The 27427-nt window shown below is 38.8% G+C and overlaps 1 protein-coding gene across 5 annotated transcripts; it reads left to right on the forward strand.

The window, feature by feature from the left end:
• Positions 1–26668, forward strand: LOC140802072 (monocopper oxidase-like protein SKU5). 5 transcript variants are annotated; one of them, XR_012111589.1, is made up of 10 exons: positions 1–327; positions 2174–2283; positions 2360–2630; positions 2714–2849; positions 4004–4367; positions 4543–4908; positions 4990–5068; positions 8454–8514; positions 25788–25992; positions 26119–26668. XR_012111589.1 is itself a non-coding variant. In XM_073157497.1 (9 exons), exons 1-9 carry the CDS (start codon positions 172–174, stop codon positions 26222–26224), a joined length of 1788 nt encoding a protein of 595 aa, XP_073013598.1. In that variant the 5' UTR covers positions 1–171; the 3' UTR covers positions 26225–26668. The 5 variants fall into 5 exon arrangements, 2 of the variants coding, with proteins under 2 accessions (XP_073013598.1, XP_073013599.1); XR_012111588.1 differs by having other exon boundaries at positions 25793–25992; positions 26119–26548; XR_012111587.1 differs by lacking the exon at positions 8454–8514.
• The last annotated feature ends 759 nt before the right edge of the window (positions 26669–27427 follow it).

A 27427-nucleotide genomic window follows, 5' to 3' on the forward strand; every position in this document is an offset into this window, starting at 1 on the left:
AGAGACATTTCTTTTAACTTTGTCGCCAATGCCGCACTGCTGCCGCCGCTGCTGCTGCTGTTGCCCGCACTCCAAAGAGAGAGAGAGAGAACGAAAGAAGTAGAAGAAAAATAGTTCACGAGCAAAAAAGAAGGAAACGAAGAAACCAAGTAGAGATTTGCAGATCTACTAATGCGCCGCCCTTCGTCTTTCCATTTGAGGCTTCTATGCCTTCTCTCGTGTCTTTTGCTCCAGCTTCTTGATGGGTCTCTCGGGGAAGATCCTTTTGCCTACTTCGACTGGGAGGTCTCTTATGTCTCCGCTTCTCCTCTGGGAGTTAAGCAGAAGGTTGGACTTGGAGCTTTTGCCATCTTTAATGCGCTTCGATTTCTTCTTTGCTTTGGAAAGTTGCTCCATTTCAGTCTTTGTCTAGTTAATTTATTAGATCGTACTCTTGAAATGCCCGCATTTTGTTACTTTTTAGAGTTGGTCTAGCTAGATGCATATTCGGTGGTAACATGCTTTTATTATGAACTAGCCTTTGGAAAAAGAGGCTTCTATGCACTTTGTCTTTCCAGTCAAGATAGATTACTCGTTCTCCATTGATGTAATCTGTAAAAGTATGTGCAATACATTCATTTCTTCTCTTTATGGGGGTCCTTTTTACCTTAAATTATAGTAGCTTAAATTCTTTATGGTTACATTATTTTGTCATACAATTCTAGTTTCTGTAATTGAATTAATCGTTTGGCAACAATGAGACCCCTAAATTATATACAGTTTTTAAGATCTGTGTTTTCTTGATTTCCAGTTTTCTTCCGTAAATCTGAAGTTGGCCTATTAAATCGTCCTTTTTTGTACGTATGATAGGGAGGCTAAAAGTCTAAAGCCCTACCTAGATCATCCCTTAATTTTTTTTATCAAAAAAAGAAACAATAAATCTTGTCATGCTTAACTGCTTAAGTAGCTTCTTTTAGGATATGTATAGCACGATTACTACAACAAGAATAAGGCATTCTCTTCTTTAATGTCTAACTAACATGCACAATGCTAAACTAACTCATAATTGCCACTAGAGATATTATTCGGATTCATAAAAAATTAAGGGTTCCCATATTCGACAACCGTTAAAGTAAGTTTTGTCCTCAGAACTGACTAATTGTGATTAGTCACAAGATTTATCTGAGTTAAAAGTTACCACATTTTGCCAACATAAAAGAAAGGTTTCATTCTTGAAACCGAGTAAATGCCATTAGAGATCATTTAGAAATTTATTTAGGTTAAGGGGTATTACACTTATGAACTTTTGTATCATTTGTATCGACAAAATATAATTTGTATTAGTCTGAGTCAGTTATATTGAGAAATGTATTCTAAATGCAATTTTTTATGTTGAAGAAGGATTCTAGGTATTTGAAGGGACCTCTATCTGATCACTCTCTTAAGCATGTTAGTGAGGCTGTAAGGCTAAATACAATCCCCCTTAGTTTAGTCTAAATACATATATTACATCATTTTCTCCATGGAACATGATGCAACAGAATGAAACTGTACTTCCCTTTTTGGAGATTGTACTTATAATATAGTTGCCATGTATGAAAACCTGATCAGGAAATAACTATCTTTTTGCCAAAATGCCATATCATAAGCAGAAATTATGCTTATGTGACGCTTAAGCTGATTTTATCGTGTTTGAATAATTCATTTTGGGATGAATACTTCAGTTGTACAATGATTTTGGATGACGTAAAAATGTTAAAGAAGAATTGGTTTACCAATCAGGCTTGATCTAAAGATTGCTTGTTGGAGTCATTACTACCCAATCATGTCAAACACTTGTGACTATAAATTATTAAATTGATGATACATATACCTATTAGAAAGCCATTAGATCTTTACTGCAGACATGCGCAAATGTCTTGTTTTTTTTTTAAGCTTTCTTTGTTATGATGAGTTTTGTGCTTGAATGCTTGAGGGTTCGTCTTGGCAGCTCTCTCACTTGCTGTCTTTAGGATAAATGTGCCTAGGAATGGTACCATAGAAGTTATAAGCCTGGCATGAGTTAATATGTGGTATCCTTCTTGTTTATATTCTAAAAGATTATACTATATGTTGCTTTTCTATTGCACTTGCTTGGAACTCCTTTTACTCACATGTCATATGATCAAAATTATCTTTACTTTTTGAATTCCAGGTCATTGGCATCAACAGGCAGTTCCCAGGACCAATTCTGAATGTGACAACAAACTGGAATGTTGTTGTGAATATCCGAAACAATCTAGATGAGCCTTTTCTTGTCACATGGTATGTGCCATTCTATTGCTTTTGTGCTTAACTTAGTGTTATTGAGTGATTAGCTGAATAGACCATTGTGATGCAGGAGCGGTTTACAGCAAAGGAAGAACTCTTGGCAGGATGGTGTTCTGGGGACAAACTGTCCTATTCCTGCTGGTTGGAACTGGACATATGAGTTTCAAGTCAAAGATCAGATTGGGAGTTTCTTTTATTTACCTTCTGTTGGTTTTCAGAGAGCTGGTGGTGGTTATGGTGGAATTATTATAAACAACAGAGATGTGATTCCTTTGCCCTTTGGGACACCAGATGGGGATATCACCATCTTTATCAGTGACTGGTACACCAAGGACTACAAGGTTAAAGTGAATTTTCTTTGGAATAGTAATAGATATAATTTTCTTGAATCATATTGAGTTTTATTTACAAGATTGATTAACAGGACCTGAAAAAAACGCTTGAAGATGGAAATGATCTTGGAAATCCTGACGGCATCCTTTTTAATGGTTTAGGTCCATATCGGTACAATGATTCAATCCCAGATGGCATCATTTATGAGAGAATAAATGTGGAGCCCGGTAAGCATCTTCTGAAATTTTAGCAAGTTTCTGAACGCATAGCATTTTGGTGGGGTAACTCTTATGCTAGATTAGGTATGCAATTAATTCCATCAGTTTAATACCACAATTCTAATCATGAGAAAGTAATAATGAGATGGAAGATATGGTGACCAAGTGCCAAAATAATTTTCTACTTAAGAGTGTTTTCCTTTTTGGCTGTGTTTGAATAGGGAAGAAAGGTGGAATATTGATCCCAATTATCTTTTCAAGTTCCAAACACTACTTATGTTGGAGTATCTTTTGTAAGATTTATTGTGGTAGTGTAATCCTGAGAACAATGTTCCTCGGGATAGGGGCAATTGAAGTTTTGTGCTTGAATTAATTCCAAGGAGGAAATTTTAAGGAAGAAGTTTAACATCTGCATCAATCATTATCAATGCTTTCACCAACCGACATCCCTTCTTTTATATCGAATTATCGATATTATCTCACCTCTCCTCACAACCTCTGCTCTTCGCTAAGCTAGACTAATCAATATAGACTCGTTGGAAATGAAATACTTGAGAGTTGAGATGTCCACAATCTACACACAGCATTCCTTAAGTGTGGAAAACTCACAAAGGTAGTTGAAACCTTGGTCAATTAGTGAGTATATGAGAATATCTTTCCCTTTTATTTTGTATCTAATGCCAGCTCAAGTTGGCATTAGAAAATAGAATTGTGATGTTATTAAATAAAGCATACTTATTTAGCAGTGAAAAGCATTAGATTTGAATGAAAAGCATAATATTAGACTATTAGTATGATCCATTTGATGCATTTACCTCACATTATTGAATGCCCAATATTAGTCACTCCTACATCTAGGTATCTTTATTGGGAAATTATAAGAGATACCTTTTGGGCCACTTTAGCTGAGAGTTATCCTCCAGACCACCACAAGCATGTATATTGCTGCCTCACCACCATCTTTTCCTATCTTAAACCTTGCTCCAACCTATTCATCTGACCATATCAGCTGCGAATATCATACTCATTGAGAGTTCATGAGTTACTGACCTTTGCTAACTAGTCATGTTGAAGGAATAATTTTTTCTTTAAAAATTTCTTGCTATTAGGAGAGTAAAAGTTATTATGTTTGCATAATAGTTGAACTTCTTTTCTCATGCCAGGAAGAACATATCGATTCCGTGTGCACAATGTAGGAATCTCAACTAGTCTAAATTTCAGGATTCAAAATCATAACCTACTGCTTGTAGAAACGGAGGGTTCTTACACGGTTCAACAAAACTACACAAACATGGATCTTCATGTGGGACAATCATATTCATTCTTGGTCACAATGGATCAAAATGCTAGCACCGATTACTATATTGTGGCAAGTGCTCGTTTTGCTGATGCAAGTACCAGGGAGAGACTAATTGGGGTTGCGATCTTACACTATTCTAATTCCCAGGGACCTGCTTCAGGTCCACTTCCTGATGGTCCAGATGAGGGTGATACCTATTTTTCAATGAACCAAGCAAGGTCTATCAGGTATCCTGGACAATTTCACATGCATTTATGCACAATATAATTTTGTGTACATTTATCCCATATGATTTGTAAATCTTGGTTAGATTTCCTTCATGAGTCTTATTGTATTTCTAGTTTTGTACCTCTTCAGTAAAGTTAGTGCCAGCTTGTAATTCCTTGTCTCGATCAATTTCAGATGGAATGTTTCAGCCAGTGCTGCTCGACCCAATCCACAGGGATCCTTTCGGTATGGTCAGATTACGGTGACTGATGTATATGTCCTACTGAATAGGCCTGCAGAACTTATAAATGGGCAGTTGCGTACTACTTTGAACGGTATATCGTATATTGCTCCTTCAACACCGTTAAAGCTAGCGCAGTTATTTAATGTGCCAGGAGTATATAAGTTGGACTTCCCAAATCATATGATGAATAGACCTGCTAAAGTTGACACGTCAATCATAAATGGCACTTACAAAGGTTTCATGGAAATTATATTCCAGAACAATGACACTACTGTTCAAAGCTACCACCTGGATGGCTATGCTTTCTTTGTCGTGGGGTAATGCTTGAATATTCCAGTACATGTTTTGTTATATTTCTCTGGAGTTTGACCATCTTATTTTATTTGATTTGGTTTCAGTATGGATTTTGGAACCTGGACAGAGAATAGCCGGGGAATCTATAATAAATGGGATGGAGTTGCTCGCAGCACAGTACAGGTATTCATTACTGTTATTTGTCAGTCCTATTTCTTAAAAGGGAACTTTTGATCAGTTGCTCAAGAAATAATAGAAATTGATTGGACTTTGTCTTATTATTTTTAGCGTTGTGCCTGTCTTTGGACTTGGAGTATATATGGTTCAACATCATGGTATCAGTTAAGCATGGGCTCTGCGAGCCAATATAGTTGAATGCCATCATGCCAAATGATTTCTTCAGTCCACTTGCTGAAGTGTGAACTCTAAAGGACATGGGATTTGTTTAGTTGAAAGGTTTTGGGAACCATTTTGTAGATTTATATTTGAACCATCACTTACCAATTGCAGTGCCAAGAACCCTCTGCTGCTGATACAACTCTTATATTGGATATGGATAATTTCTTTTTCACCCCTTGAACTATCACTATTATCCATAATAATTTTCTGAACCTGTTTTTTGGTACACACTGACCCTCTGAACGATTAGAAATATCTCATTTGACGCCTTCTGTTAGAGTTCCATGACTTATTTTCGTCCATAAATTGTCAATAAGTTATCATGTGATAATCACGTAACAACAATATAACGAGAATACCCTTATGTTATACACGTGATAACTTAAAATAAACTTTTATGATGACCAAAATACTCTTAGATAGTCAATTAAAACTCCCCCCTTCTCCAATCCTAGTTGACCCTGATTTGCATCCCACCCCCTTCTCTACCTTTCCAACCTCTCACCTCCATTAAAAAGTTTTTTTTTTCCATTCTTCAAGCTCCATCACCATCAAGGTCAATCATTCCCCTCCTCCATTACCGTGGTCCAAGCTCGGGATCCACGACGGCTCCTCCATCTAGGCCATCTTCACAAGCTCCTCCATCGCCGCCAAGGTGAGCTCAAGCAGCATCATCCGCTCAAGCGGGTCGTCTTGCTCCTTACCGGTGGCATTCACATTCATGAAGTCGGGGATGGACGAGAAGGAGTTGGGCGCGAGCCGAAGTCATTGGTCCCGACGACGAGCTCCAATGAGGCGCTCGGCATGAATGAGATCAAGGAGGCTAGGGAGGAGATCGAACCGGGGAACTTCCTAATAAGGGTGCAGACGCAGTCGAGCTCGTCCTTAAAGTGTGCGTTCTTGATTTGGGGCTTCAAGTTCTTGGATTTGTTTAGGTGTGCTGCTGGTATCTCTTCTTCTTCCAAGGGTTCTCCTGCTCCAAATCGTCCTCAGAGATGCTGTCGAGGTTGTCGCTCCCCGATCGACTCCTGTTCTCGTCCTCCTTGTTCCGGCCCATCGATCCACTGTCGTTGCTTCCCGCTCCTCCTCTGAGAATTCCCATCCGGCTGATGTCTCCCTAGGTTGCTGAGCAAGAAATTCATGACCCATTTCCTAAATAAGTAGAAGAGATGAGAATCTAAATGGAAAGGAACCAAGGTCAAGGTGAGAGAGAGGAATAAAATAATTTTGGGAGAAAGGGGTTAGGGCCGAGGGCAACAAAGAATTTCAATTTTTTTTTAATATTAACTAAGCTACTTGATTATTCTACAATTATAAGTGAAGGGACAATTTGGTTAATTCATCAATTTCATCAACAACGTAAGGAGGTGAGCTAAATTTGATAGTTCGGAGAATCAATGTATACTAAAAAAAAATTCAGAGGGTCATTGTGGAAAACGATGATAATTCATGGAGTGAAAAAGAAATTTTCGTTGTTTGATATTTCTTTGATCTTTTAAAGCCATACTGCATATGGAATGTCGTGTTTTTCTAATCTATGGCATATATAAGAATATCTACACAGAAAACAAATTAAGAACTTATGTGGAAGGAAAAAAAAGTCTATTATGTTCTTATTCACTATATATTTTGTAACTAAACTATGCGGATGTACAGAAATACATTTAGAAAAGAATTCTTCAAGCGAATCAAACCATGCTTATATGATGATAAGGTTGTTTAGATACAGATATTGATATGAATTTAAGACGAATAGAGAAATCTAAGTCCATGTTGATATTAGGCAAAAGTCAAAAGTATGATAGGTGGTATGTTATGAACAGAACGTCCTCTTTAAGATATGGATCGGTTGCAGGAAAACAGCCTGTGCAACCGAGAAAAAATATTCACCAGATATTCTACCGTAGTCAAAATTACGAAACAAGGGTGGTCGATCCGTAACTTTCTGATCTATGCTTTGGTATTTACGCCTTTCGCAGATTCGGACTGCAACTGAGACGAAAATACGCAAGAGTGGGGGTGATAGTGATGGTAAGGTTAGGGATGATAATGGAGATGAGGATTGTTAGTTTGTGGAGTTTAAGGGATAAGGACGAAGGGGGAGATGTCACGACCCAAAATAGGAATCATGATCGGCTATGCATCTCAATATGCTTGAGATGCACGAAGCCTTATTAATACTCTCTACGTGTACGATGGCAAAATAAATAAATAAATAAAAAAAAAAAATTTAGGGGTTGAGAGGAGGGTGCACGTGCTCTGCACGTGCAGCCCCTCCCCTCTCCCTCTCCAGCACGCAACGAGGTGCAGAGAGAGAAATCACGCCTAATCCGGATCGGATTAGGTCTAGATTTCTCTTCTAATCTATAAATTAAAATCCTAATCTCTGTTTAACCATCGGAGCTCTCTTCGCTCTCTTCGCTCTCTTCTTCCTCCCCTCTTTCGCTTTCTTCTTCCTCACCGTCGGAGTCGTCGCCGTTGGATCGGCCCGTCGGAGCGCCGCCGGAGCCATCGGAGACCACCACGCGACTCGTTGGTAAGCGCTCTCCCACCTATAAATTTTAATTAAAGTTTAATAGGGTTTAGTGAAAATACCTAAATATTGGGGGTTTTTCGGCTTCATTAGCAAATCTGGCAGGACGGCGGCTTCGAGTCGCAGCCGCTACCTCTGGAAGCACCTTGCCGTTGGCCTCGTGCCGTGGGCAGTCACCGTTGGAGCCCTCGTGGCTCCGGTCGCCGTCGGTCAAGGGATCGACCGCCGTTTGCGGGTTTTCCCCCACCTCGCGACAATGGCGGCACCGTATGGGGGAGGCGGGAGAGCAAGAGTTGGCTAGCGACCGCCGACGGCGGCGGTCGCCGATGGACTCTCTTTTTCTCTCTCTCTCTCTCTTTCTTCGGCTTGGGGGTCTGATCTTCTCCCTTTTAGTATTTGGATTCGGGTCAGGTTGGATCCGAATCCAAGGAACCCGATCCGATTCCATTAGCTAATTGGATTGGGCCTTGGCCCAATCCATTTAAGTAATAGTTGGGTAGGCTGCGGGCCAACTGCAGCCCAGCCTAACTGATTTGGGTTTATTTTTAGCCCAAATTAATTATTCTTGGGTTAAATTGTAGAAAGATTTTTAATAATTGTTTTAATTAAAAATGTTATTGTTATTTATTATTTAAGGTGGTGATTTTTAGTACGTGAGCTAGAGATTTGAGATTTCGGTTGTCTTGCCTAGACTCAGGTGAGTGGGTTCACTCACATGTTTATTTTATTGTATTTCGTATTTTTGTCAGACTATGTAAATTTTCTGTGTGCAAATTATTTATTTCACCCTTATATGTAAAACTTAAATTGTTAAAATTTCTGTGTGCAATCTATTTATTTCATCCGTACGTGCGAAAATTAAATTGTTTTATTTTCCTGTGTGCATTTAATTATTATATTCAATGCATCACCATACTTCGTGCAAATATTAAAATTTGTGAAAAGAAAAATGAGACTAGTATTGATACGACTTAGAGAACAGTCCCGGTATAAATCGTTTGCGATTTTCCGTGGTGACTGAAGTCTATTTGGAAGTCCAGGGGAAAGTCGTAAATTAGATCACTGCGGTGACTTTCTTATGTGACTCTGGCGGGGTTAGGGAACAGTCCTAGGATGAATGAGAAAAATTCCTAGGTGACTCTAACTTCTCTCAACGGTTAGAGGGAAAGACAGAGTGTGTTAATCACAGGATGATACCCTCTGATGACCATAACCGAATCAACTATGAAGAAAAGTCCCGAGCGTCATCTCGAGATGACTTCTAGTTGATGTGGATCCACATGGTTTAGATCCATTGAGACATATGACAGTATAAATATCAAAAGATGTTAATATGTTGAAAACGTGCAAGGTTTCAAGTTGTAACATCTCTCTCTATTGTTATCATTGTTATTAGTTAGAGAGCATGCCTTTTGCATATTGTGATGGATATTGTTGCTTTTAGTTTAATTTATTCAGTATTAATATGAATTAAAATTTATTTGGTTAGTGAGTGGATTCCATTCACTGAGCTATAGTTGTTGGCTCATGGGTTTTATTGTTTTTTTGTATTTGTTTATTTATTTCAGGTAATAGTCAGCGGGGCGACTAAGCGAGATGTACCCGGACTCCACCTCCACTTAGGATTCACCTATTTACCTTTTCGCTCTTTTGATTTTATACTTTAGATTAGACATTTTATTTATTTAGTTTAGAGACTCAAAAACATTAACATTGTTTTATATTTTTTATTGCAATTAGTTATAAAATTTAATAAAGCACGTTCTTATTTATTTATTTATTTTGCCATCGTACACGTAGAGAGTATTAATAAGGCTTCGTGCATCTCAAGCATATTGAGATGCATGGCCGGTCATGATTCTTATTTTGGGTCGTGACAGGAGAAGTGGCTGAGATCTCAAGGAAGATGGGGGACTCGACAGAAGAGGGAGGTTAGAAGAACACCGACTTCGAGATGGCGCACAGCTAGGGCTTGAAGGAAAGGGAAGGGAGATTAGGGTAGAGTAGAGAAGATAGAAAGGAGATAGAAATCAATATTAATTCATCATAATGTTTTTGGTTGCCATCCACACTTTAAGAGGCTAACCAAACAAGCTAAAAATGATAATTATTAACCCTAGATCAATATTCATTCATCTCGCCGTTCGCATTCGAACAGGGTCGACTGCGTTCGAACACACAAATTGCGTTCTCTGTCAATGTGAACGCCTATAGGCGTTCGCGTGTTTGAATGCGCCCCATCCCGCGTTTGAACGCGACATACAGAAATCTTATTTTTTTATGAAATAAATAACTAGTACAATAAGAAAAGACTCCTGCAAAATGTATCATCACACCTTGCTTTCCCTACCTTGTCCTCAATGTGCAAAGTCGGGGAAACGCTCCAAGATGTTTGCCTCCAGCTCCCATATCGCCTTGTCGGATGGCTTGCCAAGCCACTCGACTAGGATCTTCATCTGCAATCTGGTATCATGACGTTGTAGGCGCCTCGCAAGTAGGGGTGTAAACGAGCCGAGCCTGAGCGAGCCGGCTGCTGCTCAGGCTCGGCTCGAAATTAATTTCGAGCTTCTTTATTGGGCTCAGGCTCGGCTCACCTCAGCTCGAGCCGAGCCTGATCGAGCCCGAGCCGAGCCCGAGTCCGAAACAAGCCTATTATCAAGCCTCATTTCGAGCCGAGCGGGCTCGAGCCGGACCGAGCCCAAGCCGAGCCACAACATATTTAAAGTGAAAAAAAGCTGAAATTGAATAACAAATTTTATCTCGTACTCGTAGATAAAATAAAAGCCAACCAAATTGACTATAAAATTTAAAATTAATCTCGATTAGCAACCACACCCATTTTACGGGTAAATATAATAAAAGCCAATCAAATGAACTTAACTTAAATTATACAAAACCTTACTAAAACCAAGCAAATTATCATACCAATTGTAAAATATTAACATAGATTTATCAAAATTTGGCTCAAAATAATCACACCAATTTCAAAAATTTTACTAGTAAACATAACAAAAGCCAACCAAATGAATTTAACTTAAATTATACAAAATTTACTAAAGTCAAGCAAATTAACACACTAATTGCAAAATATTAACATATGGTAATTCATCAAAATTTGGCTCAAAACAAATCCAAATTTTGATATGACATCCAAATCATAAGTCTATCACTTGCAAAATATTACAATATAAGTACTTAACTTATATCTTGCCAAATATTACAATAAAATATGATAACATGCCAAATATTATAACTAAATTTATTTGGCACTCTCAACTCTCAAGTCTTAACACTAAAAAGAAGCTTCATCCTAGAACTGCAAAAAAAAAAAAAAAGTTAATTGCAACTTAAACATCATGCAACTAGTATAAACAAACAATAATAGAAAAAGACATACAATATATGATACCTAAAGATCAAACTACATTTGGAATCCTCACAAACACATTATCCATTGCCGATACCTAAAGAAAATAAGATTATAAAAAAGAAGTCAGCAATAGTTTATAAAAGCATAAAATGAAAAAAATTTATTATGAGAAGTATAGTACACATACCCTAGAAGAGCTGATTTGTTTTTTCAATGATTCTCTAATCCAATTTCCTCCACATACCAAAGCCTCCACTGTCTCGGAAGACAAAGAGCTTCGAAAATCATTTAGAACTCTACCACCGGCGCTAAAAACTGATTCAGATGCAACAGTGGAAATAGGAACCGAAACGATATCTCGAGCCATTTTGGAAAGAATAGGAAATTTCAACATGTTTAGTCTCCACCATTTTAGAGCATCAAACTTGTCAATCAAACTTGTAGTCTGCTCCTCTAAGTATATTTCTAATTCAGATTTCAGAGGTTTAACTGCATTTGTTGATTCCAAAAAATTTTTAAACTCTGCTTGACCTTCTGATCCTTTAGCACCAATCAAGTCATCACTCTTATCAAGTTGAGATATATCATTCATTCTATTATTTTCACCTGATGCATTCTCAAGTTTATATGATTCAAAAATAGTATACAACACTCTGTGGACCCTTTGCATGTTTATTTGAGCTTCTGCAAAGCAATATATTTTTGGAAAACAAAAATTAATAAGCTTCATTTTGTATCGGGGATCTAATACTGCTGCCACTGCCAATAACATATCACATTCTTCCCAATACTTATCAAATTTCTTTCTCATTTCTATAGCCATATCCTTCAAAAAGTAGAATTCACTTTCACATCCTTTATTTAAAGCTTCTTTCACTTTCCATAAATCAATCAAAAATAGATTTGCAGTAGGATATGAACTTCCCGATATAATTTGAGTAACATCATAAATTTTTTTCAAATATTCACAGACTTTTGCAGCTTTAAACCAATCATCTTCTGAAGGTAGCCATTTGTAATTTGCATCTCTCGTTGCATATTGTTCAAAAACTTTTTGGTACACAAAATCATGCTCTAACATAACATATGTAGAATTCCAACGAGTTGCAACATCCAAAGCTAAACCCTTAGAAGTAGGAACAGAGAGTTGTCTTGCAATTTCACCAAATTTGTACATACGCGAAGGACTCTTTTTTAAGTAAGTAACACTTGCATCTCGATATTTTCAATGACATCTTGAATGACATGGATCCCATCTTGAACAACTAGATTTAAAATATGAGCACAACATCTAACATGAAAAATAAGCCCCTTGAAGTACAATTTATCTCTAACTTGAAAGTTATTCATAATAGTCTTAGCGGCAACATCATTGGCGGAGGCATTGTCTCGGGTAATAGTTGATACTTTATCCTCTATTTCCCAAGCAATTAAACAATCAATAATAGCATCTCGAAATAGCAACTCCGGTGTGTGGAGGTTCCAATTGACAAAAGTTGATAATGCGTTTTTGTAAAGTCCAATCAGAATCAACAAAATGAGCAGTCAAAGACATATACCCAATATTTTGATTTGAGGTCCACAAATCTGAAGTCAAACTAATTCTATAAGTTCCTTTCAAAAGCAATTTCACTTCTTCTTTTGCAGATTCATATACTTTCATAACATCACTTCTCATTGTGTTTCTAGAAATTCGTTCATAACGTGGGTTAAGAACTTTCAGAAGAATATTGAACCATGTATGCTCAACCATATTAAAAGGATACTCATGTACCATCATCATTTTTGCCATTATTTCTCTCACCACATTTTGGTTGTATCCTGATGAAATAGTTTTGAGATAATTTTCTTCTATAGCTGAAGTCCCAGTAATACTAGATGCAGAAGCAAAAGAAATTTTTTTTTGTCCTTTGCCTACCAAACCAGTGCAAAATTTCACATGTCTTTTTATTTGTGAAGTTGTGCCTTGCTTAGGAACACTAAATAATGACGGGCAATTATTACATCGATACTTTTCTACCTCTTCTCTATTTTCTTTCACCTTAACCCGCCTGACATACAACCATACATCAGAAGTTTTTCTTCTCCCTTTCTTTTGACTATTACTTTCTTCTTCCTTGTTAGTTTCATTATCCTCTTCACCAATATCAATTTCAATAGGTTCATTTTCACTAACAGCATCAGAAAGATTCTTAGTTACTGACTCTGACATCTACATAAAAAAACAAAAAACAGAAACAGAAATACTGCTTAAATTTTTATAATACTTAATTAGTAAAAACAAAAATAGATGTGACGGATACAGTTAATACTTAATAGCCAAGAGAAATAGCATATCAAATCATCTACAAGGACATACTCTTTGTCCAAAAGATGACATCAAAATATTGATATTTAATTAAATTTAGTTATACTAACTTTTTATCTACTTTATCATTCTCAAATATAAACATAAAATTATTGCTAGCTGAAACAAAAGGACTATCTGAATGAGGCAGTGCAAATCCCTAGAAAAGCAAAACTGTTATTGTGTTGACTAGGCATAATAAATTTGCAATTATGCTCCATGGTCTGGGGAATCTAATTTCTCATGAAAATATTCAATTTCATTTACATTACTTTTAGCTGCAACTACTTACTCGACACAGGCATGTTTTGGTTTTGGTTGCAAGGCCTAATAAAGGGCCAGCTGAATTGATGCGCCAACTAATTCCAACTCACTAGGGCAGAAGGAAGCAATTTTTGGGCCATTAGGGTAACCCTACACTAGAGTAATAAGAGAAACTTTTGCCTTTTGGCCCTGGCTTTGTGATGGCATGAACAGGTAAGGATCCTTGTACCTAATATCTACAAGAACTTATAGAAGATTGCTCAAGCTTATCTTCAGTTAAGCATTGAAGATAAGCTTGAGCAGCAGTACTAGATATCCATGTATCATCCATTTATTGAGTATAATGGAACACCAGTAGATTTAAACAACCTAATATCTACAAGAACTTATAGAAGATTGTTCAAGAACTTATAGAAGATTTAAACAACCTAATATCCATTTCAGTATAAGCTGTTTTATACTAAGTATATTACTAAACAATAAATTATCTCAGTACTAGTTTACTAATATCTATTTCTCTATTATTTTTCTTCTTCTTTTCCATCAAATATTGCTCTTATTATCATTTCAAAATGTAACTTAGTCAGACTATCTTTACACCACCGTATCGGTTTACAAATTACAACTAGACAATATAATAATCTAAATCAGTATAAGCTCTCTCATTAAAAATTAGCATAACTAAACTAGTACCCCAAGTAAAGTACATGACAGTACTAAATTAAAATGAAACCAAACTATAGGAGGTTAAACTGCAATTTACCTTTGTTCTTATACCGGGTGTGCACCTATGCAATATATAATTCCGAGAAATTGGCGAGACAAAGTTAGTTTCTCAAACTAGTAAGTAGAGAAATCATGCCTAATTCGAAAGATTAAACCGCCCTTAACATTAAAATGATATAGAAAGTATAATACTACAAACGAGTAAGTAGAGAAATCATACCTCTTGCCTGGGTCGATGGAGGAGGATGACGCGGCGGCTTAGAGAAGGAATGGTGAGGCTACGAGCGGCAACGGCTTGGAGAAGGGAGGTGAGGCGATGACGCGACGACGACGGCTTGGAGAAGGGAGGTGAGGGCGACAACGCGCGTCGGCGACGGCTTGGAGAAGAAATGGTGAGGTGAGGCTACGATGGCTTGGAGAAGGGAGGTGAGGCGACGGCTTAGAGAAGGAATGGTGAGGTTACGACGCGGCGACGACGCCTTGGAGGAGGAAGGCGAGGCGGAGCTTCGCGGGAGAGGAAACGATGCGGCGTAGACGGGAGTTTTGGTCTTTTGGAGAAGGAAAGTGAGATTTGGGGATTAGGGTTTTATTATTCACTTTTATACCGAGCCTATCGAGCCGAGCCCGAGCGAGTCGGCCCGGCTCGAGGCTCGGCTCGATAGTGATTTCGAGCCTATTTCAGCAGCTCGGGCTCGGCTCAGCTCTGGCCGAGCCGAGCCGGACTCGAGCTACAGTCGAGCCGAGCCCGAGCTGCTCGACAAGCTTGACACCCCTACTCGCAAGTACACGAATCGGCCTCACACCTGTTGCCTCCTCCAATGGCTCGGGTAGAACTGATCCAACGACCTGGTGATCTTCAATTTGCTCCCTCAGCAATGAAACATGAAAGACCGGATATACTCTCGACCCCTCGGGTAGTTCCAAGCGATATGCAATCGGACCGATACACTCTAACACCCAAAACGGACCGAAGTAGCGATGTGTTAACTTCTGGTTTCGTATCGGACGCAGGATCACCTGTCGGTACGGTGACACCCTCACGAACACCCAACTGCTGATATCAAACTCCTACTCTCGGTGGCTGCGATCATAAACTTGCTTCATGCGGTTTTGACCAAGTTTAAGATGGACACGCAACCTCCTCAATGTGGCATCTCTATCTATCAATGCCAAGTCCACCTCCGTCCGATCTACAAATGCCACAGGGTCATAGGCGCGCAATGTCAGAGTTGTGCACCCAAACACCACCTTGAACGGAGTCATGCCAATACTGTTGTGGTGGGCGGTGTTTTAAAACCACTCCGCTCACGGTAAGAACTTCAACTAGCATCTCGGCATCTCTCCTACAAAGCACCGCAAATACTGCTCAATGCCTCGATTGACCACCTCAGTTTGGCCATCCGTCTATGGATGGTAGGCCGAACTGAGGTTTAATCAAGTTCCCTGCAATCTAAAAGACTCCGTCCAAAAGTATAACAAATACACAATCACGATCGGAGACAATCGTGCGTGGCATGCCATGCAACTTAGCAATATCTCTCACAAAAATTTCAGCCACCAATTTGGTTGAAAATGGATGCGATAGTGCGGAAAAATGCGCATACTTGCTTAATCTGTCAACCACCACAAAAATAACTGAGTAGCCACGTACCATTGGAAGACTTTCTATGAAATCTATAGAAATATCTTCCCAAACATAGTCTGGTATCGGTAGAGGCTAAAGTAATCCGGCCAGTTTCAATATGGTTGCTTTCGCCCTCTGACAGACTTCGCAAGCACGGACAAAAGTTCTCACGTCTCGCCTCAGTCCTGGTCATGTGCAGCTTTGTGATAGCCTCCTATAAGTCCTCAAAACACCCTCATAACCAACCTCCGGAGTTTGGTGGAAGTGCTCCAATAATTTCTGCCTCAACCCGTCGTTTGCAGGCACTCGAATGCACTCGCGGTCCAGCAGCAAATTGTCTCGGTTCTCTAACTTCGGATGATGCTTCGGATCACCCAACACCTCATGTACCAACCTCTTAACATTTGGGTTAGATGTACATGCATACCTCAGCTCATCAAGAAAAGAAAAAGTGGGAGAAGAAAAGGCTGTGAGCTCGGTGGTATCGGGTTGGTGCGATAGTGCATCCGCTATTTTTCATCCCTGATGGGTTCTTGTACCAAAAGATAGGCTACGAAATGATTCCTTCATCTCCATACTCATCCATAACCCTAACATCCACTCCACCCGTTACCACCACCATCACCCGCGTTCTTTCGTGTTTTCATCCCAGTTGCAATTCGAATCTTCAAAGGGCGTAAATACGAAAATTGTAGATCAAGGAGTTACGGATCTAATCCACTTGGTTTCGTAATTTTTTGAACTACAGGAGAATATTTGACGAATGTTTTTCCACAGTTGCGCGGACTGATTCTAGTACTAAATACAGATCTTTAAGCTATGACTTGGTTGTATGAGGCCTTGTTCCAACATCTCGGTCACTATTTTGGAGATAACCTCCTTCTGCACATGTGGATACCGATATGGTCTCACGTTCGCTGGTGCAGCCCCGGGCACAATCTCTATGCGATGGTTCGCCGTTCGCGTCGGCGATAACTTCTTTGGTTCCTCAAATAGTCCAACAAATTTATTCGATACATTAGAAAAATTAATTGTAGTGCCTGAACTCATTTGAGGCTCATCTTCTACTAGTCCTAACTGAAGAAGATATGCCCAATCACTCGCACAAGGCAGCCCCACCATCGGCTGCATCGCTAAAATTGGCAGAGACCGAACGCCATCAAGCCGCACCTCTTTGTTTCTTTGCTAAAATTTCATTCACATACTCCGAAAATCAAATATGACGTGTCCCAAGCTCTGCAACCATTGAGTGTCACGGACAATGTTCGCTCCTCGCAGCGCTAACGGATATAAGTCCACAATTGTGTCCTTGCACCCGTATACCGACCCGGCGGCACAAGCTCTCCGCCCGATGCTTCGTGCCGTCTCCAATAGCAACCTCAAACCTCACGGTCAATTCAGCGTCTCAGTTCATCTTCCTCACCAATCTCTCGTCTAGAAAGTTGGGTGTACTCCCGGAATTGATAAGGATGTGCACACAATACTTTCTAATGAGCCCGTCAACCCGCAATGTTCTCGACGCGGAAGTACTCGAATATGCATGTATCGATATCTCAGCTTGGATATCTTCCTCCGCGCCCTCCTCCACGTCCTCCCTATGGACCTCTTCTGAATACTCTCTATCACCAACAACCTCATCGTCCTCCTCGAGACCGTCGATGAGCATCACACTCCCGATCGGTTTGGAACACCAATGATCGAGGGTGAAACGTTCATCGCATCGAAAGCAAAGCTCTTCCCCTTTCTCTCCTCCACCTGAGCAAGTGTGAGAGTTCGAACGGGGGTCTTGTGCCTCCTCTAACATCGGAAGATGGTCTCAAAGGTGGTCGTGCCCCTGTACTAACAACCGTTGCCCTTGAATCCGCAAAATTTCCAACCGGCGTTCTTGGCGCAAACCGCCCATCTCGGCTAGCCCAATTTGCCTTTGCTGCCATTTTCAGAGTCTTGCGCTTTTGCTCCATTCTCACGGCCTTCTCGAAGGCCTCCTTAAGAATGGTACGACAGAGAGCACGAACGTCCGCTTGGTTCTCCTCCCGCAGCCCTGAAATAAATGTGCTCATCAATGTTGGTTCGGGCCAAGGTGGCTCGCATCGGCTACTAACTCTTTCAAATTTCGCTTGGTACTCCGACACTATTGTCCTCTAAATCATTTTGCTTAATGTGGCAGCAAAATCTTCATACACCGCTGTCCCAAATCTGCGTGTAATCCTCTTATAAAATTCTACCTAACTAGTAAATTCTTCATCTTGAACGGCCGATCGGTACCAATACAACGCCGTTCTCTGGAGGTGAAAGCTTGCCATTGTCACCTTTGCGTCCTCTGCTGTCCCTTGACAATCAAAATGCTGCTCCACTTGAAACAACCAATCCGTCGGATCCTCGCCTTGGAATTTTAGAAAGTCCAAGCATGCGGTTCTCCCTAGGATAGCATTGTCGAGCTCGCGTAAGATCCTTGGTTCAGGTCTGGACAGTTGTGGTTGCTGCTCTCCTCGGAATCCTCGAACACGTCCAACACCATCTCCAAAAGGATCGACATAATTGTCAAAATTCCAATCTTCTTCATCAACGAAACGCATCGGTGCCGCGTGCCTCTCAGGTTCCACTATCGCCGGCCTTGGGTTGTGTACCAGAGGTGGGGGATGTTGTGTCGGCATAGGTAAAAGTGGCTCATTGACATTAACATGTCGCACCTGGACCTGTGGGGTGTCGATTCAATGTGGTTCCACCGTTGGTCCTTCTTGCGGCCCCGATCTTCGTCGAGGAGATGACGACCGGTTCATGACGTATTCCTTTAAGGCATTATGATCGTTCTGCATTGCGTCCATCCGCTGCAGCAACGTTTGGAACATGCCCCTAAGTTCATCTGCCAAGCCCATCCTCATACCCACTGGCATCGGTTGACTCGGCCCTACCGTGGCTGCACCAAGGGGCTCAGCCTCTCGGTTAGGATTTTTGTGGGTCGAGTCTTCCGCTGTTAGTGCACCCTCTATTGATCTCCTTAATGGCATCTTCCTTGTCTCCACCGTTAATGGAGGTCCGGGGTTTGCCGGGCTCTAATACCACTTGTTATGAACAGAACGTCTTCTTCAAGATCTGAATCGGTTGCAGGAAAGCAGCCCACGCAACTGAGAGAAAATATTCACTAGATATTCTACCGTAGTCGGAAAATTACAAAACCAGGGGTGGTCTATCCGTAACTTCCTGATCTACGTTTTTGGTATTTACGCTCTTCGCAGATTCGGACTGCAACTGGGATAAAATTACGCAAGAGTGGGGGTGATGGTGATGGTAAGGTTAGGGATGATGATGGAGATTAAGGTGGATGGTTTGTGGAGTTTAGGGGATAAGTATAAAGGGGAAGAAGTGGCTGAGATCCCAAGGAGGAGGGAGGACTCGATTGATGAAGGAGGTTAGAAGAACACCGACTTCGAGATGGCGCACGGCTAAAGCTTAAAGAAAAGGGAAGGGAGATTAGGGTAGAGAAGATAGAAAGAAGATAGAAATCAATATTCATTCATCATAATGTTTTTGGTTGCCATCCATACCTTAAGAAGCTACCAAACAAGCCAAAAAAAAATAATTATTAACCTTAGAAACAGTGGATTCTCGCTGATCGCGTTCGAACGAGGTTGACCGCGTTTGAACGCACAAATTGCGTTTTCTGTCGATGTAAACGCCTGCAGAAGTTCGCAAGGGCGTTCAAACGCGCCCCCTCCCGCATATATTATGACCTGTTACCCAGCTCAAGTGTTACCAAGTAGGCTGCTCTCTTGCGCCTACGTGAGTACATATGTCTAAAAGTGATGTTCATACCAACTCTCTCGGCCAACTCTGTCGGGGTGGACTCCTCCTTAGTATTAGAAGTGATGGATCAAAAGCAAGTATATCTGGAGGGGTAGAAATGGGTGTATTATAAGGATTATCTGGGATAGTCAATGAAGGTTTATAGGCAATTAAGTTCTCAATATTAAAAGTAGAACTAACGCTATAATTAGAGGGATATTGATGACATAAGTGTTAGATCAATAGGCATTATTAGGGGTAAAAATGGATCAGATTGTACTCAATCCACATCCGGATCTATATATTTAGTTTGGATGTGGATATTTAACGGGTAGCAAAATTTAAAAGTATATCATAACTAAATGGATACGGATCGGATAGTTTTCAGATATGGATCGGGTCTTAAATAGATTATGGTATTTCTTTTAAACACAATCAATACAAAAAACTAAAAGTTTCACAAAAATAATTTCTTGTATGTCAAATACATAAAGTTAGCAAAATATCTACAAATAATAGAGAATACATTATTAACAATAAAAAAATAACACGTTTTACATAATGTAACATTATTAATAAAATTACAGTACACAATAAACAATAAATCACTTCAATTGAGCATTAACATACAAATAGATTAAAGAATTATATATACCAAGAATTGCTCATAAATCATAATCCAATGGGAAGAAAAAGTAAAAAAGAGAAAATAAAATGAAAATAAAAAGCAAGAGCAAGTGATTTCATAGGCCAATGAGGTTTCTTGAGGTGGTAACTCCGTCAGCCACCAACTTATGGCCACTCACATACTTGGCCTCGTCACTGACTAAGTAAGCCATAGCTTCAGCCACATCTCTAGTGTCACGACCCGAGATAGGAATCATGATCGGCCATGCACCTCAATATGCTTGAGATATACGAAGTCTTACTAATACTTCTCAAGTGTACAATAGTAAGAATAAATAAACAAAGAGGATCTATTTATTAAATTTAAAACTAATTGCAATAAATATAAAATAATGTTATTATTTTTGAGTCTCTAAACGAAATAAATTTATCTTCTAATCTAAAGCATAAAATTCAAAAGAGCGGAAAAGTAAATAGGTGGATGCTAAGTGGAGGTGGAGTCCGGGTACGTCTCGCTTAGTCGCCATGCTGACTATTACCTGAGATAGATAAATAAATAAATAAAACAAATCCATGAGCCAACAACTATAGCTCAGTGAGTGGAATCCACTTAAAAACCAAATAAATTTTAAATTATATTAATGTTGAATAAAATTAAACTAAAATCAACAATATCCATAACAATTTGTAATAGACATGCTCTTTAAATAATGACAATGATAACAATAGAGAGTCATAACTTGTAACCTTGCACAGTTTCAACATGTTAACATCTTTCCAATATTTATACTGTCATATGTCTCAATGGAGGTGGAGTCCGAGTACATCTCGCTTAGTCGCCCCGCTGACTATTACCTGAGATAGATAAATAAAAAAAAAGAATCCATGAGCCAACAACTATAGTTCAGTGAGTGGAATCCACTCGAAAGCCAAATAATTAAAAAAAACTAAAATCAACAATATACATAACAATTTGCATTAGACATGCTCTTTAAATAATGACAATGATAACAATAGAGAGTCACAACTTGTAACCTTGCACAGTTTCAACATATTAACATATTTTTAATATTTATACTGTCATATGTCTCAATGGGTTTAAACCCTGTGGATCCACATCAACTAGAAGTCACATCGAGATGATGCTCATAACTTTTCTTCATAGTTGATCCGGTTAGGGTCATCAGATGGTATCACTATGTGATCAATACACTCTGTTTTTTCCACTGACCATTGAGAGAAGTTAGAGTCACCTAAAAATTTCTCATTCATCCTAGGATTGTTCCTTAACCCCGCCAGAGTCACCTAAGAAAGTCACCGCAGTGATCTGATTTAGAACTTTCCCCTGGACTTTCAGATAGACTTGAGTCACCACGAAAAATCGTAAGCGATTTATACCGGGACTGTTCTCTAAGTCGTACTAATACTAGTCTCGTTTTTCTTTTTACTAAATTCAATATTTGCACAAAGTATGGTGATGCACTGAGTATAATGATTAAATGCACACAGAAAATGTAACAATTAAATTTTTGCACGTAAAGATAAAATAAATAAATTTGCACACAGAAAATTTACATGGTTCGACAAAGGTACGAAATATAATAAAATAAATATGTGAGTGAACCCATTCACCTAAGTCTAGGCAAGACAACTGAATCTCAAATTCCTAGCTCACGTGCTAAAAATCACTACCCAAAGAGTCACGTGGTGGTCTCCGATGACTTCGGCGGCACTCCGGCCGGCCGATTCCACTGCGTGACTCCGACGGTGAGAAAGAAGAAAGCAGAGGAGAAGAAGAGAGGGGGGGGGGCTGAGGGGGATTAAGGGGAGAGAAAAATTTTAGTGTTTAATTTATAGAGTAAAGATCCCGAATCTGAATTGGATTTGGATTCGGCGAGATTTTTTGTTGCTCTTCGTCGCGTGCCGGAGAGGGAGAGGGCTCTGCACGTGCACCCTCCTCTCTCTTAACATTTTTTTTTCTTTTTCGGTTCTTACAATTATTCCCAACAAAAAAAAATTTCGTCCTCGAAATTAAAATTAGTGTAATAAAAGGATAAAGTAATATCGTAATAGTCGCTATAAAGATTGAGGAAATAGCTCCGGATGCTTCTCCCTCATTTCATCTTCATGCTCCCAAGTTGCTTCTTCCGGCTTGTGGTTTTGCCATAAAATCTTTACAAAAGAGATTACCCTATTGCGAAGAGTTCTTTGCTAAGTCTCTAGAATTTCCACAGGTTGCTCCTCATAAGATAGATTTTCTCGGATCTCCAAAGGCTCGAAGTCGATCACATGGTCTGTACTAGGCATATACTTTCTCAACATAGATACATAGAAGACATTATGTACCTTAGATAACCTAGGTAGCAGTGCTATTTGGAATGCCACCTCTCCAATGCGCTCTAACACCTCAAAAGGTTCAAAAAGCGAGGACTCAACTTGCCTTTCTTACCAAACCTGATCAATCCTTTCCATGCTGCATCAAAACACAACTAAGACCCTATCGGGATGCATCACTGTAAATTACAAAGTTGTCGCCCTCTATCGGAAGTGAAAGGATAGGAGCTGAAATCAATTTCTGCTTGAGCTTTTGGAAACTATTTTCACAATCATCTGACCACTCAAATCTCACCCCTTTTTGGTGAGGTGAGTAAGTGGCAAGGCAATCCCTGAAAATCCCTCCACAAACCTTCTATAGTAGCCTGCCAATTCAAGGAAACTGTGTACTTCAGATACTGAAGTAGGCCTCGGCCATTTGCTAACAGCATCGATCTTCTTTTGATCCACCTTGACTCTATTCTTGCTGATTATATGTCCTAAGAAAGCCACCTTATCCAACCAAAACTCACAGCTCTTAAATTTTGCATAAAGCTTTTCCTCACAAAGAGTTTGAAGTATTGTCCTCAGATGTTCCTCATGCTTTTCTCTGCTCTTGGAATATATCAATATATCGTCAATGAATATCACAACAAACTGGTCCAAGAAGGTTTGGAAGACCCGGTTCATTAAGTCCATAAAAGCTGCAGGGTGCATTTATAAGGCCGAAAGGCATCACTAAGAACTCATAATGGCCATAGCAAGTCCTAGATGCTGTCTTTGCAATATCTTCATTCTTGATCTTCAATTGGTGATAAGCAGATCTCAAATCGATTTTTGAGAAGACCTGGGAGCCTTGCAGTTGATCAAAAAGATCATCGATCCGGGGCAGTGGATACCTGTTCTTCACAATGACTTTATTTAACTCCCGATAATCAATGCAAAGACGCATCGATCCTAGGACTTTCTCCTAGGACCGTTGAGAGAAGTTAGAGTCATCTAGGAATTTCTCATTCATCCTATTCATCCTAGGATTGTTTCCTAACCCCGCCAGAGTCACCTAAGAAAGTCACCGCAGTGATCTGATTTAAGACTTTCCTCTGGACTTCTAGATAGACTTGAGTCACCACGGAAAATCGTAAGCGATTTATACCAGGACTGTTCTCTAAGTCGTACCAATACTAGTCTCGTTTTTCTTTTCACTAAATTCAATATTTGCACAAAGTATGGCGATACACTGAGTATAATGATTAAATGCACACAAAATGTAACAATTAAATTTTTGCACGTAAGGATGAAATAAATAAATTTGTACACAAAAAATTTACATGGTCCGACAAAGGTACGAAATATAATAAAATAAATATGTGAGTGAACCCATTCACCTGAGTCTAAGTAAGATAACTGAATCTCAAATCCCTAGCTCACATGCTAAAAATCACCACCCAAGGAGTCACGTAGTGGTCTCCGATGACTCTAGCGGCACTTCGGCCGGCCGATTCCACTGCGTGACTCCGACGGTGAGAAAGAAGAAAGCGAAGGAGGAGAAGAAGAAGAGAGGAGGGGGGAGGGGCTGAGGGGGATTAAGGGGAGAGAAAAATTTTAGGGTTTAATTTATAGAGTAAAGATCCCGAATCTAATTTGGATTCGGCGAGATTTTCCGTTGCGCTTCGTCGCGTGCCGGAGAGGGAGAGGGGAGGGGGCTGCACGTGCCGGATAGATATAAACGATTAATCTTGCAAAATTTGATGTCTCAAAAATAATATTTTATTTTTGATCATATTCTAAAAATAAAGATCTCTAATATTTTATTTATAGAAAATAAAATATATTAGCATAAAGATCTCTATTATTTTCTGAAAATAAAATATAATAATAATTTTTTTTACAAATCCGAAATTCCTTTAAATTGAAGTAATCCTAATTTATATCTTATTTTCTACAATAGAAATAGATATTAATTATTTTCAGAAATTCGAAATCCATATAAATTGAAATATTCCTAATTTATTTCTTATTTTTTACAATAAAAATAAATACTTTGAAATCTGAAAAATAATAAACAATAAAATCCCTTTTTTTCCAAGAATGATAAATATGAATTTTTTATAAAATGCAAAATCTTAACATTTCTAATTTTTTATTGAAAATCCTTAAAACAACGAATTTCTTAAATTCCCGTATAATTGACATCATCATATTGTAAAGTTTTTTATCTTATAAAATTAAACAGAATAAGAATAAACATAAAGATATTTATAATTCATCAATTCTATTTTTATATAATAAAAATTTAAGAAAATATGAGTGGGAAGTTGCCTTGATCGCTCAATCCAAAATAATTTGATTGACTATGATGCTTAACCTTCTTATATGTAAATAGTCTTCATATCATGCTTAACCTTCTTATATGTACTTGCACGTATGACTACAGGATATCTGAGTCATATACAAGTTATGCGGCTTGATTGTTCCAAAATCTGGAAACCCTATGTTGGTGTGGTTTAGGTGATCAGTGGACTATTTAACATATGCAGGTTAATGAACTGCCATTTTTCGCCCGGAAAGATGCAAGGAAAGAAATTACAAGAATATAAAGAATGACACCTAGTGTTAGAAATGCCATTAGTGGCCAACATAGATTAGCAAGCTTGTTTTCACCTATGGAGTTGCTACTGTCTCTGTGTTACTTATGCCGTATCATATACTGGGTTTTGGCTTAGCAGTATCTATGCTGCTTTTAAATTTAACTGCTTTAACATAATGCCATTGCTAAGACAAGTTGATTTTTGTTGGAAATAATTAGAGATAGAATTATGACGAATTTATACCACTTCCTTTTTTTTGTGTCCACTGATAGAACTAGTAGAACTACCTATAACTAATGTGAATGTAATGTATCTGGACATATTCAAGTGCAGGTATTTCCTGGAGCATGGACGGCCATCCTAGTTTACCTTGACAATGTGGGCATATGGAATTTGCGTGCCGGGAACCTTGACAGTTGGTACTTGGGGCAAGAAGTATATATAAGCGTTGTCAACCCAGAAGACAGCAACAAGACTGAGCTTCCTGTGCCTGATAATGCTATTTTCTGTGGTGCACTCTCCAGTCTACAGAAGTGAGATTCTTATCTACTCTTTCTAGATCTTTGTATTTAATCTCAACTAAATGGAAATTGTAAGAAAGTGAGACCTGACTAGATTACTCCCCACATGATAACATATTTATTGTTTCTCCCTTGCAGAGAGCAATCCCATAAATTTAGATTCTCTAAAGCACCATCAATGACCTGCTCAAGCAAAATGATTTTGTTCTGGCTCCTCCTAGCTTGGTTTGGTATCTGGTCATAAGATCCTAGAGAGGTTTGTCATTTGTCATTGTTCTACTGAGGAGTCCAACTCTGCACAAGTTGTTCATTTTGGTGAGACATTCAGTGCAAGCATTGTCCATCCGAACTACCACAAATCAGGTTTCTTCGAATTTCTCCTCGCTGCTTCTTTCCGCAAGGAACTGCCGGTGAGCTTGTTTTTTCATTATATGACAATACGGTTTATTGAATATATCAAGACAATGGACAAACCTTTTTGTTGTATAGTTTTATATTAGGAGAAGAAGCCTATCATAGCCCTCTTATGTTCGCAAGTAAGTCTAAGCTTACTACCTGATGGTAGTCATCTGGTAACTACATTTCATGTGGAATATTTGTTGTTTCCTTTGTGGACTTGTAGGTCCATAGGATATTTTTCTTGATCAAAAGTATAAAATTCCTTCACAGGTTGGACCACCTGCATAAATTATTACATTGATCATTTGCTGGGGACAAGACTAAATGGCTTACTGTGTTGAGATCAATCCTTTCATGAAGATTAACAGTTCTTATTAATGACATTTTTTTTTTCTTAAAGACCAAAGAGCATTTAAATTCACCCTAATATTGCAAAATTCATCCTACTATTTTTTGCACGAAAAACCCTATTTTTATTTTTGGTGTGAAGAGAAAGGTCTCCCTCTTCATTTAATGCCAGTCGTACTTTCCCAAGAGGCAACAATACTTTTTTTTAGAAAAGACATTACCTTTTTAAACCAACGAATTCCATACTCATTTTTTTTCCTTCTTTCTCTTATCAATGTTATATTTAAATAAATTTACTATATCGGCTTTACGAACCATATACGAGTTCCTTTGCCTATTAATCTCATTTGTTTTTATTTGATGTAATATTCAAATATTTATCTAAAACTCAAATTTGAACTAACAGAATTAGTCGGAAATGCTCTAAATAATATATTGCTAAATATAATCCGCTAATAGAGATCATATTCCGCTGCCAAATATTGTAATTCTAATAAAATGGTCATAGTTCATTTTAAATGTAATATCGTAATCCATTACAAAACAAGAAAATATGTTAAAAGTGTTTTGGACATATATTTATTATCTATATTTAGGGCTGTCAGGCTTGACGAGCGGCTCGGGCTTGGCTCGGGTGAAGCTCGAGTCCGGCGCAGCTCGGTCAGAACTGAGCCGAGCCCGACCCGTCGTAATAAGCTCG

Source organism: Typha latifolia, chromosome 15 (genome assembly GCF_019914945.1).
Source record: "Typha latifolia isolate L0001 chromosome 15, TyphaL0001v2, whole genome shotgun sequence".
NCBI lineage: Eukaryota > Viridiplantae > Streptophyta > Magnoliopsida > Poales > Typhaceae > Typha > Typha latifolia.